General features: G+C 50.0%; 1 protein-coding gene across 1 annotated transcript; it reads right to left on the reverse strand.

Annotated features, from left to right (window-relative positions):
• Positions 1 to 10870: 10870 nt before the first annotated feature.
• On the reverse strand, positions 10871 to 15363 carry REM2 (RRAD and GEM like GTPase 2). The gene is made up of 5 exons (XM_010378358.2): positions 15155 to 15363; positions 13530 to 13871; positions 13206 to 13279; positions 12309 to 12516; positions 10871 to 11926 (listed from the first exon to the last, which is right to left on the reverse strand). The coding sequence occupies exons 1-5, from the start codon at positions 15255 to 15257 to the stop codon at positions 11631 to 11633; spliced, it is 1023 nt and encodes a 340-aa protein (XP_010376660.2). The 5' UTR covers positions 15258 to 15363; the 3' UTR covers positions 10871 to 11630.
• Positions 15364 to 16273: the final 910 nt, after the last annotated feature.

A 16273-nucleotide genomic window follows, 5' to 3' on the forward strand; every position in this document is an offset into this window, starting at 1 on the left:
AGTTTATTATCTTTACTTTGTAAACAAGGAAGCATATCCAAATAGGTTAAATAATTTTCCCCATAAGCACAAAGTTAGCAAGTTAGGGATTCCAATCCAAGTACTCTGGCTTCAGATCCCTTGATCTTAACCTTACCTGCCTCTCAGCACCACTGCGGAAGACAAGGCCTTGGAGTCAGGAAGTGTCACATTTCCTATCCCTGCACCCATAGCTCTCAGTAGACTCAGAATTTTTCCACTGCCATGTCTTTGCTTATCTTGAGTGACAGTGTTTGTGGGTGAACCTTGAAGGTGCTCTTTTTCTGCTACAAGGGCCCTGGGAGATAGCATGGACATGTGCATTGTGAAGCCAGCCTCAGACCTTATCTTGAAGCAGCTTGAGGCCAGACCTACTGTAGGCTCAGTATCTTGCTAGAGGCATGGAAGTGATCCATCCTGCCAGGCATTTCTCTTCCTTTCCTCCTTCTGCTGATAAAAGTCCTGTCCTTGAAGACCTTGAAGCTTTCCTAGGTGGAGTTAATCTCTCTTTTCAGTATTCTTTGTCCTCTTGTGGGTCATCTTACTCTACTTTTATTTAGTAAATAAAATAATTTCAGTAAAAATTATTTTATTGAAAACTGCATTACTTGATGGTTACAGCCTGGTGAGACCAGACTTAGATGTCTTTCTCATGCTTGCTTTGCCTTGCACATATTAAATGTCTGTAGAATTGAATGAATGTTCTCTGTGTTAAAGTCAGCACCAAGCTTTCCAAAGGCTGCCCCTTCTAGGACGCTTTTCCCAGGAGCCTCATCCATTCCTTCCTCACTCCACAAGGAGAGAAGATGCAGCTTTACTCTTTTTGATGTTACCATGGTAGCCTGTGATACTTTCTTTCTAAAGTGCTGCTTGCCATCCACCAGAAACTGATGCTTCCATGGCAACCAGGTGAAGGCAATAGTCACGAGCTGGATGCAGGAAAGGAATTCCGGTCTGAGAAGCTGCATATCTGAATCTTCTAGCTTCAGACATCCTTTCCCTTCTCTTCTAACTTTTGGGCTTTATATCCAGGACTGGTTTGCTCTCTGGTATGCCCTTGGTTGAGAGAGCTCTGTGAAAGTGAGGTGAAGCAGACCAACCAACTTAGATTATGTGGGAAGGTGGGGGCAAGGAAAGAGCTGATCAAAGATCACTTCAGAAAGTTGGATGAAGTCTATTAGTTGTTCAGATGATCTGCTCTCAAGAGCCTGTAAGAAGTTGGCTGGAGTTGCTGGAAAGCCATTAAGCAGTTATTTTTGAGAGCAATGGGTAGATGGATGAGGTGCCTGAAGACTGGAAAGGAGCCAGTCAGTGCCAGATTGTAGAAAGGGGGAACAATGACCTTGACAATCGGAGACCTGTCAAACTTGCCAACGTTCCAGAAAGGATGAGAGTTTCAGTCAGCTTTCAGGCATCAGGAAGCCTATTTGCTTAGAATTAGTGGTGCTAAGAATTTGCCTCCTCTCAACTCCTGAGCATAAGCAAGCTAGGGGACCTTCACCCTGTAGCTGAGTGTCACACTCTGGAACCACACCGCATGGTTCAGATCCTTCTTCCCTCACAAACTAGCTGAATAAGCTTGGGTAAGTTCCTTCACTTCTCTCACACTTCATCTGTAAAAAGGAAATAGTAACACCTATCTCATAGGGATGTTGTGAAAATTCATTGAGAAGGGTTTGGAACTTGGCTTATTACTGTCCTCAGTATTTTCATTCCTTTGGATGCCTACTCACTCGGTTTTCTAGCTGACTTCATCCTCCCCAACTTCAGAGCTCAAGGTTTATGGGGAAAAGCAAGGGCGGTGCAATGGTGAAAATAAATCTTCATTTTTAAATAAATAAATTGTTCCTGGGCTAAAGCCCCACGCTCACAAGGTCTTGGGTCACATATAACTTGCCTAGTTTTCAGGAAAACAAATCCCACTAGCCCAATCTCTTCATGCTGGAGACTCTGTCCATATAGTTAGATTTTAACCAGACGGTTTTGAAAAATCAAAATGAGCCCTCCTCACAGGTACCTTCAAGGTACCTAACACCATTAGCTTTGTCTGGCAGGGGAAAAATGCCAGGGCACTCTGTTTTGTTTTGTTTTGAGACAGGGTCTGGCTCTGTTGCCCATGCTGGAGTACAGTGGTGCAATCACAGCTCACTGCAGCCTCAACCTCCTGAGCTCAAATGATCCTCTTGATTAGCTGAGACTACAGGTATGTGCCACTATGCCCAGCTAAGTTTTGTATTTTTTGTAGAGATGGGGTCTTGCTATGTTGTCCAGCTGGTCTTGAACTACTGGGCTCAAGTGATCCTCCCTCTTTGGCCTCCCAAAGTGCTAGGATTATAGGTGTGAGCCACCACAACTGGCTGAGAGCACCCTCTGTTACCACCCTTTCATTAGCATCTCTCCTAGCCTCCCCCAAGCACCCATCTTTGTTGGTCTCCAGAGCCTAGCCCTACACTGGCACTTTCCTTTCTGAATAAGTATTATATTTATTTATTTATTTTTATTTATTTATTTTTTTGGAGACAGTGTTTCGCTCTTGTTGCCCAGACTGGGGTGCAATGGTGCGATCTCGGCTCACTGCAACCTCTGCTTCCTGGGTTCGAGTGATTCTTCTGCCTCAGCCTCCTGAGTAGCTCGGATTATAGGCATGTGCCACCACGCCCAGCTAATTTTGTATTTTTAGTAGAGACGGTTTTCTCCATGTTGTCAGGCTGGTCTTGAACTCCTGACCTCAGGTGATCTGCCCGCCTTGGCCTCCCAAAGTGCTGGGATTACAGCTGTGGTCCACTAAATACGGCACTGGGCCTTATTTATTTTTATTTATTTATTTATTTATTTATTTTTGAGACGGAGTCTCGCTCTGTCGCCCAGGCTGGAGTGCAGTGGCCAGATCTCAGCTCAATGCAAGCTCCGCCTCCCGGGTTTATGCCATTCTCCTGCCTCAGCCTCCTGAGTAGCTGGGACTACAGGCGCCCGCCACCTTGCCCGGCTAGTTTTTTGTATTTTTTTTTTTTTAGTAGAGACGGGGTTTCACCGTGTTAGCCAGGATGGTCTCGATCTCCTGACCTCGTGATCCGCCTATCTCGGCCTCCCAAAGTGCTGGGATTACAGGCTTGAGCCACCGCCCCGGCCTATTTATTTTTTTTGAGACGGAGTCTCGCTCCGTCGCCTAGGCTGGAGTGCAGTGGCCGGATCTCAGCTCACTGCAAGCTCCGCCTCCCGGGTTTATGCCATTCTCCTGCCTCAGCCTCCCGAGTAGCTGGGACTACAGGCGCCCGCCACCTCGCCCAGCTAGTTTTTTTTTGTATTTTTTTGTAGTAGAGACGGGGTTTCACCGTGTTAGCCAGGATGGCCTCAATCTCCTGACCTCGTGATCCGCCTATCTCGGCCTCCCAAAGTGCTGGGATTACAGGCTTGAGCCATTGCGCCCGGCCCATTTATTTATTTTTTTGAGACAGAGTCTCACGCTATCACCCAGGCTGGAGTGCAGTGGCATGATCTCTGCTCACTGCAACCTCTGCCTCCTGGGTTCAGGTGATTCTCCCGCCTCAGCCTCCCGAGTAGCTGGAATTACAGGCGCCCACCACCATGCCCGGCTAATTTTTGTAATTTTTTTTTTTTTTTTAGTAGAAACAGGGTTTCACCATGTTGGCCAGACTGGTCTCAAACTCCTGACCTCGTGATCCACCCACCTTGGCCTCCCAAAGTGCTGGGATTACAGGTGTGAGCCACTTGCCCGACCTGAATAAGTATTTTAAATCAGCACAGGTCCTCTGCTTAAAGTCAAGTTGTAATTTGAACACAAAAATGAAAAATCATGCAGTAAAATGCCATCACGGAGCTTCAGTTGCCAATCTTTCCCCCAACCTTCCACCAAACAACAAAACCCTATAAAGGGTTACCTGTTAGTCCTATGGGAGGCATGTTGGACTTTGTAGACCATAACTTAAATGTTTATCTCCAGATGATGCTGTGCTTTGAGAGTTTAGCAAGCTGCTTTGATGCCTAAATAAGGGACATAGGTTGCAAAAGGCATTACTACTTCCACTGCTCCTTTATATAATGCTTGAGAAATTACAAAGATCTTTGCTCTTTTATTTAGTCCTCATGACTTTGCGACAAGGCAGGTATTCTTCGTTTTAGAGTTGGGATAGCGTAGCTGAGTTCAGCAAACCAGACAGGTTAAGAGTGACTTCATCCACAGACCCCCATCCAGGAAACATCCTGAGCACTAACTGAAAAGCATTCAAGGGCTTACTGAATTTGCATTCACATCTGGAGTTTTCAAGGCCACTAAGCTATGGAAACTTGACATCAATATTCAAATAGATGAAAAGGGACCTTGAGCATATCCATCAGAGAGTCACCAAGATGATAAAGGCCTGAGAAGCAGTATGCTCTTGTCTGGTGTTTGTGTCCTTTGACGACTGCACCATCCACCCAAATTTTGCTGCCTTCTTTATAGGAAGGGCCTTGTTCTCATGTGGTGGGCTGCCCACTGTTTCTCCTCTGGGCATTTGCTCATGTAGTTTGAGCACAAGGAATGCTTTTCCTTCTTTCTCTCATCTATCTATAGCCTACGTATCCTTTAAGGCTCAGTTTCTAAAATATGTCTTCCAAATTTACTGTTTCTTCCATTCAGAATTCCTGGAGCACATGAGGTAGCCCCAAGTTAGATAGAGTGTGGTATTGTTTGCTGCTGTTTTGCCTGTTTTGTGCTGTACCACCTCATCCATCTCCCCAGCTTAATTGTAAGCTATTTGAGGGGCAGAGATTGTGTCTTACTTGTATTTGTTTTCCCCATTGGGCCCAGCACAGTGATTGGCATATTGCAGATGTTTAGTACTTGAGAGAAACAAAATGTCTTTTTTTTTTTTTTTTTTTTTTTTTGAGACAGAGTCTCGCTCTGTCGCCCAGGCTGGAGTGCAGTGGCCAGATCTCAGCTCACTGCAAGCTCCGCCTCCCGGGTTTACGCCATTCTCCTGCCTCAGCCTCCCGAGTAGCTGGGACTACAGGCGCCCGCCACCTCGCCCAGCTAGTTTTTTGTATTTTTAGTAGAGATGGGGTTTCACCGTGTTAGCCAGGATGGTCTCGATCTCCTGACCTCGTAATCCGCCCGTCTCGGCCTCCCAAAGTGCTGGGATTACAGGCTTGAGCCACTGCGCCTGGCCACAAAATGTCTTCTTGCATTTGTGGATGAAAGATTAAAATGTCCAGGAAAAATTTACTTAGATTGATGTGGATTTAAACTATGTTAGATTAATAAAAAGATGTATGTGTGTGAACTTCCTGGGAGTGAGGGTTTAACCCAGAGGACTTCCACACATAACCCTGACTGTCTTTCAGAAGAGAAGAGCCCCTGTTCCATTCTCTCTAGAGGGGATCAGATGCAGCAGGGCCTAAAAGCTCCTCTGTAGGCAGAGGCCCAGAGTGGAGAGATTTCCAGATGCAGGACTCCCCACTCCTCTGGCCCTCAGGGGAGAGCACACAAGTCTATGCTCTGGGCCAATGAGGGGGTCTTGTGGGCAAAGGGGAGTGGGAGTAGTAGGGGCTGGGCAGGGGCTGGTAAGGGAACATGGACTCCAAGACAAAATTGCAGTGGTTAAGAGATGCATGAGGACAGAAGGGACCTTACCTGGCATGGCAGCTCAGGCCCCAGTGCCCTCTGCTGACCTCTCACCCCAGCCAAGATCAATGGCTCTACTGTGCCTTGATCAGAGAAAGAGAGAATGGCGTGGCTCTTGGAGCAGGCCTCACCTCTCCCAAGTCTGGCGGGAGCCTGGCCTCAGCTTCTGTCTGTTCTGAGCTATTCCCTGTAGGCGTCTGGAGGGAACACACAGATGGGTTGGGCTGATGGGACTAGCTGGGTTGGGGGAGGGAGGCTCGTGGTGTATGGCTCCCCTCATGGGGGAGGTCTTGCCGTCGTCATCTTCCATACACGAAAGATGTTTTAAGCTTCTGCCACATAAAAGGCACTGGGCCTTTCTTGTTCCTCATCCTCCTCTCTGGCCATATCTGACCACTGGTGATACTCTCCTAGAAACCCCTCCTCTGGCAGTAGTCACAACAGGCTCAATCCTAGTTCTTCCACTACCTCTTTGGCAGTTGCTTCTCCACCTTCTCCATCTATATATCCCCAAGAGCTCCTTTTTCCCTCTTTTTTCTCTGGACCGCTGGGGCTTTGTTTTAAATTATTTTGTTTCTTTTCTTTCTTTCTTTCTTTTTTTTTTTGAGATGGACCCTCACTCTGTCGCCAGGCTGGAGTGCAGTGGCATGATCTCGGCTCACTGCAACCTCTGCTGCCCAGGTTCAAGCGATTCTCCTGCCTCAGCCTCCCGAGTAGCTGGGATTACAGGTGCCTACCCCTGCACCTGACTAATTTTTGTAGTTTTTGGTAGAGACGGGGTTTCACTATCTTGGCCAGGCTGGTCTTGAACTCCTGGGCTCATGATCCACCCGCCTTGGACTCCCAAAGTGCTGGGATTACAGGTGTGAGCCACCGTGCCCGGCCTATTTTGTTTCATTTTTGAAGAGGTACTAAACAACATAGTTAAAAGTTCCAAAGGAAGGCCAGGCACGGTGGCTCACACCTGTAATCCCAGCACTTTGGGAGGCCGAGGTGGGTGGATCAGGAGGTCAGGAGTTTGAGACCGGCCTGGCCAAGATGGTGAAATCCCCATCTCTACTAAATACAAAAATTAGCTGGGCATGGTGACGGGCACCTGTAATCCCAGCTACTCGGAGACTTAGGCAGGAGAATCGCTTGAACCCAGGAGATGGAGGTTGCAGTGAGCTGAGATTGTGCCACTGCACTCCAGCCTTGGCGACAGAGCAAGACTCTGTCTCAAAAAAAAAAAAAAACTTCCAAAGGTAGAAAAAGGGCATACAGACTGGGCGTGGTGGCTCAGGCCTGTAATCTCAGCACTTTGAGAGCTGAAGCAGGTGAATCACCTGAGGTCAGGAGTTTGAGACCAACCTGACCAACATGGAGAAACCCCATCTCTACCAAAAATACAAAATTAGCCAGGCATGGTGGCACATGCCTGTAATCCCAGCTACTCGGGAGGCTGAGACAGGAGAATCGCTTGAACCCAGGAGGCGGAGGTTGCGGTGAGATCGCGCCATTGCACTCCAGCCTGGGCAACAAGAGTGAAACTCTGTCTCAAAAAAAAAAAAAAAAAAAAAAAAAAAAAAAAGAAAAGAAAAAGGGCATACAATGAAGACTCAGTTCCCCATCCCATCCCGGTCTTCTACTCACCCAGTCCCCTTCCCAGAGGCAGCCAGTACCACCTTTTTTTTTTTTTTTTAAGACGGAATCTCACTTTGTTGCCCAGGCTGGAGTATAGTGGCAGGATCTCAGCTCACTGCAACCTCCACCTCCTGGGTTCAAACAATTCTCCTGCCTCAGCCTCTTGAGTAGCTGGGATTGCAGACATGTGCCACCATGCCCAGCTAATTTTTGTATTTTTAGTAGAGACGAGATTTTGTCATGTTGGCCAGGCTGGTCTCGAACTCCTGACCTCAGGTGATCTACCTGCCTTGGCCTCTCAAAGTGCTGGGATTACAGGCATGAGCCACCCTGAGCCTGGCCTGTCACAAACCCTTTTGTGAATCTGATGAAATTCATGAACCCTATTCTCAGACACATGCATGACTACACAAATACATCAGATTGTATGTGCCATTTCACAAGACGCAGACTCCTTCAGTAGTCTGGGGTAAGGATCTCAGCCTGTACTGTATCTTCTCCCTTAGTATAATTATGGATCCCCTTGCAAAATGAAAATCAGGATTACTTGTTCGAAGAATTTTAAGAACACAACAGCAGAACATTAAACTAAGCTTAGGGCCCTGTGTGACTGCACAAGTCACCTTTTCCCCTTGCTCTTCTACTACTATCTTTATGGTAATTATTCTCAAATCTGTTTCTCTTGTCCCAACTTGTTCTGAATTTCGGATTCAGCTCCAGAGAACTGCTGAAACCCCATACAGATGTTCTTCTAGCATCTCAAATTCAGTTTCTCCAAAATGGAGCTCCTTACTCTCACTACCTCCTTTGCCCCCTGACTCCAAGTTCCTCACCATCCTCTCACCACCTACAACTTTTTCCTGTCTTTATACCATCCACTAAGTTGCCAAGTCCCATTAATTCTGACCCTCAAACCCATGCCTCCTTCCTTTCCCACTGCCACCCTCCTCGGGATGGCCTTTCATTATCCTCCATATGTATCACTCTTACTGGTCCTTAAACTCAGCTCCTCAGGACTTACCTCTGCAGCTCCAATCCATACACACCTCTCCCAGCCTCCTCTTCCCAAAGGACCATCCTAATCATGACTTCCACATTCAGAGACCTGCAGTGACTCTCCCTGCCTACAGAGTTGGGCACAAACTCTTTTTCCTGGCATTTAAGGTCCTTCACAGTGGGAGTCCAAACCTTCTTTTCTGTGCTCATCTCTTACCCCTCCACTTCATGTCCCTGAGGTTTCAACCCAACTGTACAGCCATCTGGTCCCTTAATGGGCCCAGTGTGTTTTCCTGCATTTTAAAATTTGAGCTGCCTCTGTTCATGGTCCTCAGAATTTAGAACTTGCTTACTCCACTACAGGCATGTAATTTCTCTGGACCTTTCACCACAGCTGCTGCACATGGCCCTGCCCATTGTGTCCCTACATCTTGACTGCTGTCCCCTCTTTCTCTTCCTCCCATCCTTATTGGAAAGGGAGCCTCAGATGCAAAACTGGATAAAATCACCATTAAGTATCAAGCAGAGCCGGGCGCGGTGGCTCACACCTATAATCCCAGCACTTTGGAAGGCTGAGGCAGATGGATCACCTGAAGTCAGCAGTTCAAGATCAGCCTTGTTAACACGGTGAAACTCCATCTCTACTAAAAATACAAAAAATTAGCCAAGCGTGGTGGCAGGTGCCTGTAATCCCAGCTACTCAGGAGACTGAGGCAGAAGAATCACTTGAACCCGGGAGGTGGAGGTTGCAGTGAGTGGAGATCGCACCATTGCACTCCAGCCTGGGCGATAAGAGCAAGACTTCATCTCAAAAAAAAAAAAAAAAAAAAAAAGTATCAAGCAGACATAGAATCCCAACTCTGCTGCTTACTGGGTAACCTCAGGCAAGTTACTTACACTGCGTTTCTTCTACTGTTAAACAGGTAGTAATACCTTATATAGTTTTTTTGTTTTGTTTTGTTTGTTTGTTTTTTTGAGATAGAGTCTCGCTCTGTTGCTCAGGTTGGAGTGCAATGGCACGATGTTGGCTCATTGCAACCTCCACCTCCTGGGTTCAAGCAATTCTCCTGCCTCAGCCTCCCGAGTAGCTGGGATTACAGGCACACACCACCACGCCCAGCTAATTTTTTTGTATTTTCAGTAGGGACAGGGGTTTCGCCAGGTTGGGTGGGCTGGTCTTGAATTCTTGACCTCAGGTGATCCTCCTGCCTCAGCCTCCCAAAGTGCTGGGATTATAGGCGTGAGCCACCGCACCTGGGCTTATCTTTTTGTTTGTTTGTTTGTTTGTTTGTTTAGAGACAAGTTTTTTTAAAGAGACAAGTTTTTTAAAGAGACAAGTTCTATCACCCAGGCTGGAATGCAGTGATTACAGGTCACTTCAGCCTTGAACTCCTAGGCTCAAGTAATCCTCCCGCTTCCCGACTAGTTAGGACTACAGGTGCACTGATTTTTTTTATTTTTTTTTATTTTTTTTTTGAGACAGGGTCTTGCTCTGTTGCCCATGCTGCAGTGCAGTGGTACAATCACAGCTCACTGCAGCCTTAATCTCCTGGCTCAAGCGATCCTCCCAGCTCAGCCTCCCAAGTAGCTAGGACTATCCGAATGACACCACGCCCAGCTGATTTTTTGTAAGACAGAGTTTCGCCATGTTGCCCAGGTTGGTTTCAAACTCCTGAACTTGAATGATCCTCCTGCCTCAGCCTACCAAAGTGCTGGGATTACAGGTGTGAGCCACCATGCCTAGCCGATTTTTATATTTTTTGTAGAAACTGGCTCTCACTATGTTTCCCAGGCTGGACCTTATATAGTCTTTAAGGAATTAACATACAAAGTGTATAAAGTCCTAAGGATAGTGCCATTATTCATCTTATTATAACTACCCATGCTGGGCTGGTCCCCTTGGCTCCTCCCCAGCTGCAAGGACTCAGGAAGCATTGCAACCCTCTTTCCATCAAGTTCTGGGAGGCTGTGTGGGGTGGAATGGAGGCTGGCCCTCAGGTGCTCAGGTAGCTGTATTGTGTGTCTAGGGGTGGTGAGGGGAGCTGCTGCCTCTGCTCCCTTTGTTCAAACTCATGGCTCAGGCAGCAGCAGGCGTGGGCGTCCCCAGGGGAGGCAGTGACAGTTTCAGTACTCACACGGGCTTTGCAGGTGACAGCTGGGGCTGTGGAGCCCTGCCAGAGGAGGCACAGAGAGACCCCATCACGCATGGGATATGGGCCCCACTTTGAACCAGCGCAAGTCAAAGCTGAGTACCTCTGGGAGCTAAATGTAGCCTCTAGCCTGTTCCCTGAAGGATAGAGTGGGGTAAGGAGATGAGGCTCAGAGTCTAGAGATTTGGTCCCACTGTGTCACTAATTTACAAATGACTTCTAGGAGGTCCTTGTTCCTCTCCAGGCCTGTTTCTCATCGGCAAAAGAAGTGGGCCCGATTATCTGTAAGGGCCTGTGGCCCTTTGACACGGACTATCCCAGGTCAAGTCAGTTCCAAAGCCTCCTTAGAGAGTTAGGTTCCTTGCTCCTCTGGGCCTGAGTTTTCTGGTGGGTAACAGCAGTTTCCATCAACACCCATTTCCTCCCACACAGACTCCAAGAACAGAGTCAAACGTGAACAGATGCAGTATAAAAATTATTTATTGAAAAGGGAAAGGGTGGCCTCTTGCTGGTGCCCCCTGGGCCCTAGCCCAAAGGGGTTGCCACTGCTCAGCATCTGAATGCAGCAAGTCTGTCCACCCCTTACCTTTAATAATCTTAAAGGGGAAGTGCCATGGTGGACTAGTAAGTCAAGTGAATCAAAGGCTTCCAGGCCCTTGCCTTTAAGAACTCCTTAAAGGCAAAGTGGACACACGCGGCAGCAGATGAGAGCCAAAACGTTTTCAGGAAGGTCCCTGGAGGAAGGGTCTCCATGATCTTTACCTTTAAGGCTCTCTTAAAGGTGAGACAAGTTCACGCAGCGTACAAAGGAGGCAAACTCCTTCAAGGAATCTACAAAGCACTTTTCCAGATCTCGCTTTTAGAATCTCTTTACAGATGAGGTGGCCAAGCGCGAATTAATAAAAAACAAACTACCTTGCAGAATTATTTTTCTTCCCGACCCAGCAGAACCCGCCCCGCTCACCGGCAGCCTTCAGGTCTGCGTCCTTGCCTTCTAGGCGCCCTGAGGCCCGAAGGTCCGGAGAACGCGTCGGGGAGGGTGTGGAGGTACCGCCCAGCGGCCCCGGGCCGCCCTCCGCGGTCACACCGGGGCATCCTGGGAGTTTTTGGTTTCCTAGACGGCCTCCACCAGGGAAGCCGGACGGGGGCGGGGCGGGGCGAGGGGGGCGAGCGGAGGGCGCGGTGACCATGGCGACCGCAGTGGCCATGGCGACCGCGGCTCAGAGCACCGAGAGGTCGTGACACGACCTGGAGCGCTGCTTGAAGAACTTGGCGTTGCGCGGCACCAGGTTGGCGAGGAACCGCTTGGCCTTCTTGGTGAGGCTCTCGCGGCGTGCGGGCGCCGCAGGGCCCTCGGGGCTGCCCGGCTCGGGCCTCTGGCCCCCGGCGCGGCTTCGGCCCTGCCGCAGGCGGATCTGGCGCACCGCGCCCTCGAAGAGCTCCCGCGTGTTGTGGTGCAGTGCGGCCGACGTCTCGATGTGCTTGCAGCTCAGCGTCCCGGCCAGGTGGCGGCCCTCTGCAGGAAGGGACCGGCTCAGGCGCCCGCTAGGCCGTATGGGACCTGGGGCGAGGGTGGGTCTAGGGAGGGCCTGGGCGTGCGGTGGCAAGGGATTGGTACTAGTGACTCTTGCAACTGAGAGAACTTGGCTGAGCTCATATGGTGGGGCGGTGGAGGTGCGAAGGAGAGGGAGAAGGAGGCCTAGTAGAGAGGTGAGGGGAAGTGACAAGAAGGGATTCTCAGGGTCCCCGAGTGGGGCATCGGGAGTGTGCCCTTAGCCTGGGTCTGATTGCAAGTGAGAGCGTCTGCAATGGTAAAAAGGCCTTAGGGAGAAGAGGTGACCTGGAAGGGAGAGCGTTCCCCTGAGATCGCAAGTATGGAATCTGTTCAGGATACACACCCTCCAGTGATACCTCCCGGGAGCGGGCCAAGTCGCTCTTGTTTCCAACAAGGATAACGGGTAGGTCGTGGTGCGGCCTCCCAGCCCGGAGCCGAAGTAGGGTCTCTGGAACTTTGGAGAAGCTCCGTCGGTCAGTGACTGAGAAGACGATGAGAAAGGCGTCCCCGGTCTGAAGGCAGTGGTCCCGCAGCCACCCTCCTGCATCCCCCTGCAGACAGGCAGAGGAACGTTAGGGCTGGAGGCATAGGAGATCCTGTCCAGCACCTACACCTCAAAGAGGAGGAACAGGGCTATCAGGGAGAAAGAAGCCACCTGCTTAGGATAGTAGAGCTAGTTAATGGCAGAATCTCCATACCCAGAGTGTTTGTGGAGGAGGAAGAAGTTAGTACTATGAGGATCCTAGACTAGGGTAGCCATCCTAATTTCTTAAGCTTAAGCTCTTGATTCAAAAATGAATATTATTCACACGTCTGTAATTTGGCCTCTTATTTCTACATAGTAACCTTTATGTCCAAATATTCAGAAGTCCTCACTTTTTTCCCCTTCCCTGATATTCCAGATCCCTGAGCTTTTGTCCTGTCACATCAGATTCCTTCAGACTGAAACATTTATGGATGGAGTCAATTTCAGGGTGTCCAGCCTAGCTTGGAGCTGCAGGGTTTGTCAAATTCCCATTCTAAGTTTCCTCTGAGTCAGAAGATCCTGGAAAGACTGTGGCTCTTAACGGCTATGGACTGTGGTGTGGGCCTTTGCTTTCTGAAGTGATATGAATGAAAGGTCAGGTTCCAGTACATGTTGAAACCAGGACCAGCAGTCCCACCAGTCTTCAGCCAGACTTTGCCCTTCCCCAGTTCTCCCAGCTTCATTACCTGCCTGCAGCCACATCTTAGTTCTCACCTGTTCCCATATATCATAAACGACTAGAGTCACTTCCTCCTTATCCACCATGATGCGTCTTTCATAGGTATCCTCTGTTGGGAAATAGGGAGAAGGAATAAAGCCCATTAGGAGATTTCCCAACATTTGTGAGACCTGGTAACCAGGGGCACCTCAGATATCAGCACCAGGGAGCCCCACCCCTCTTCAGGGAGGCTGCCACAGAAAGCATTGGAAAAGCTTCTGTTAAGCTTTGTCCTTCAGGGGCTGCTCAGGTCATGAGCACTTCGTTCCCTGACCAGGGCCCCAGAGCCCCCTCAACCCCTGGAGGGCTTCCTCAAATACCTGGGTTCTCTGGTTCATGAGCACTGTCTCCCTGGAGACCACCAAAAGTGCCTGCTAGGGTGCTCTTGCCCACGCCGCTCTCCCCCACTAGCATGACCTTGAAGATGCCATCCTTTTGAGCAGGGGCTGCCTCCCCTGAGCCCAAGGAGTCAGAGGAGCCAGACGATGAGGCCTGAGGTGGCCAGTCAAGTTCATCTACAGCCTGGGCCCGCCGGAGCTGATGCTTGTAGGGGACAGGCATACTGCCTCTTCGTCTGGGGGCCCCAGGGACAGAGGGTAGCCCGCTCCGGTCCAACTCTGCCAACAGTTTCTCTGACTTCTTTAGTAGTGTGGTATCTGCTTCTAAAATAAAATGGGAGGGCAAAGAAAAGGACGCTATGAATGGGATATGCCCAACCATATGCAGAAGGGTCAATCCAGGCTGTTCCAGTACCAGAGGCCCAGCTACACCCACTTGATGACCATTACCCAGAAGGAACTGAGAATGTCTGGCCTGACCTCTTACACTAAAATCTCTAGAAGCCTGAACTGGAGTTGACATGATAGCTTCTCCAATGTGGTCCCAACCCCAACTTATTCAAAGCGTGCCCCATGCAGGGAAGGGACCTGAATGCACGCTCACACACCCGCTCACACTTTACACTGATATACAGGCACATCCCCAGACTAGGCCTCTGGCCCTGTGGGGTGGAGTGGGAGGGGGGTTTGGGGAAACTGCCTCTTTTTGCATCAAGAGGCCCTTCCTCCTCCTGTTTCCGGCACTGGTAATCCCCAAACTGAGGAGCAGAGAGGATGAGAAGCTGAAGCTGCTGCCTAGTGTCTGGGGAGTAGGTAGAGCAGAGTAAAAAACTTTGTAGTGAGCTTCTTCCTAGGAAAGGGACTTTGCTTTTTGAGATGATGTGCCTGGTGGGGCTCTGTGGGCTCTCTCTGTGTGTGTGTGTGAGAGAGAGAGGGGCTGCCGCTGCTTCCCGTGGCCCTGTAGGTGAGCATCCCTCATTGCGTGGTTGGGTGTGAGATTCCTGCATCCCTGTCTGTCCCTGTGAGTGGGAGAGAATATTGTGTTCATAGAGCAGTAGAAGTAGAGAGTGTGTGTGTGTGAGTGTGTGTGTATGTGAGAACGAAAGGGAGAGTGACAATGCGCGGGTCAGGGTAACTGGAGGAGGAACAACAGACACAACAAAGGGGGCTGTAGGGAGGCTGGAAATAGCCCAGGATCAATACTTGGCCAGAAGCCAGGACCTCCAAGAGCCAGAAGAACCCTTACAACAGTTCCCCAGGGTAGCCCCTGCCTGTGATTCCCAGGCTTGTGGGCTGCCCCTTTCCTCTCCCCTTCCTTCTTGCCCATCCCAGCCTCAGGAATGAGGCTGAGCTAGGGGCCATGTACCAGTTTCTCAAGCAAAGCCCTGGGAGTGATGGGGGAGGGGGCATTTAGGCGGCTCTTCCCCTCCACCCTAGCCCAACCTCAATCCCTTGTGTGAGCAGGGGTTTTCTCCACTTTCTCAATTGCTCTTCCCCTCTTGCTGACTGGGCTCAAGCTCCCTCAACCCCTAGTTCTGACCTCCCCACCAAAGCTTCAGCTCCCACCCCCATGGTTTCAGCTGGAACCTGCCCAGGTTAGCCCTCACCTGGCGTGGGCGTCCCTGGAGGGGAGGCCCGGCGGCTGCCAGAGGGGCAGAGTGCTGTGGTTTCTGTGTCCATGTCCATGTCTGTGTCCGGGTCCGTGTGCATCGGTGTGCGTAAGCGTGTGCAGCCCAGCAGCTCGCAGCACCCGCTCCCTCACTCAGCAGCACTGTCAGCTTTTCCCTTTAAATACCACCTCCCCCCCCACACACATGCCCTCCCCCCCTAGACACCTGGGGAAATTGTCCCGCCCCCTGATGAGGTCACACATGCTAATGAGCAGTGATGTCAGCGGGATTCCCTCCTTTCTGCCCCCCCTCCCTTTTCTTTGTGTCGCTTCCCTCTGGGAGCACACACACTGCAGAGCTTGGTTGAGTTACAACAGAACAGTCAAGGGGCAGAACAGACAAGGGTTGCAGGAGGTGTCAGTGGGTAAGGGAGCTGAGGGTGACAGAAGGCAGGGACCTGGGGAGGTGAAGGTCTTTCTCCAGCAGCCAGGACTATGCATCATTTGTCTCTGTATTTCTAGACACTGTCTAGCCTAGAGAGCGTGCTCAGTGGTTGCACAGGGGCAAGAGGCAGAAAGACTAAAAGCTGGTCCGAAAGACAAAGAGATACAGGCCAAAAGAGGTATGGGGACTGAGGGTCAGCCACCTGCCACCTTTTCCTTCTCCACCCTGCCTCTTCTGGGCTAAGAGCCACAAAAGTAACCATTTCCCAGCCCCTAGTCAGATGCGGGCTCTGAGGAAGGAAATTCAGCTGCTTCATTTGGGCAGCTTCATTTTGCCACTAAGTTCAGGTAGAGGCAAACCATTGTGGAGACTCCTCCACCTTCTCTCCCTGCTAGGCCCACCAAGCCAACGATAATCAGAGCAGGAAAAAAGGGAGAGACAAAGCTAGCTATCTCAAACATGAAGTTCCCAATCTTAAGTGGGTGGGGGAGGGGGGAGTGCCCACTACCCCCCAACTCTCCTATCCACTGTTAATGTTTTTTAGTGTAGCTGCCAGGCCTTCTGGGCTATGCAAGGCAGATACACAATGGGTGATGTGTGCCTGTTTATAGGAAGCCCAGATAGCACATCTCTTTTACTGTTCTTTTTCTGCTCAGTTCCCTTTCCCTTCAG

This window comes from Rhinopithecus roxellana, chromosome 5, assembly GCF_007565055.1.
Source record: "Rhinopithecus roxellana isolate Shanxi Qingling chromosome 5, ASM756505v1, whole genome shotgun sequence".
NCBI lineage: Eukaryota > Metazoa > Chordata > Mammalia > Primates > Cercopithecidae > Rhinopithecus > Rhinopithecus roxellana.

Coding starts and splice junctions, on each gene's coding strand:
- REM2 (XM_010378358.2), bottom strand. CDS start 15,257: ATGCACACGGACCCGGACACAGACATGGACATGGACACAGAAACCACA. Junction 13,872..15,154: donor TCCAGGGACGCCCACGCCAG/GTGAGGGCTAAC, acceptor ATTTTATTTTAG/AAGCAGATACCACACTACTA. Junction 12,517..13,205: donor TTTATGATATATGGGAACAG/GTGAGAACTAAG, acceptor GCCTGTCTGCAG/GGGGATGCAGGAGGGTGGCT.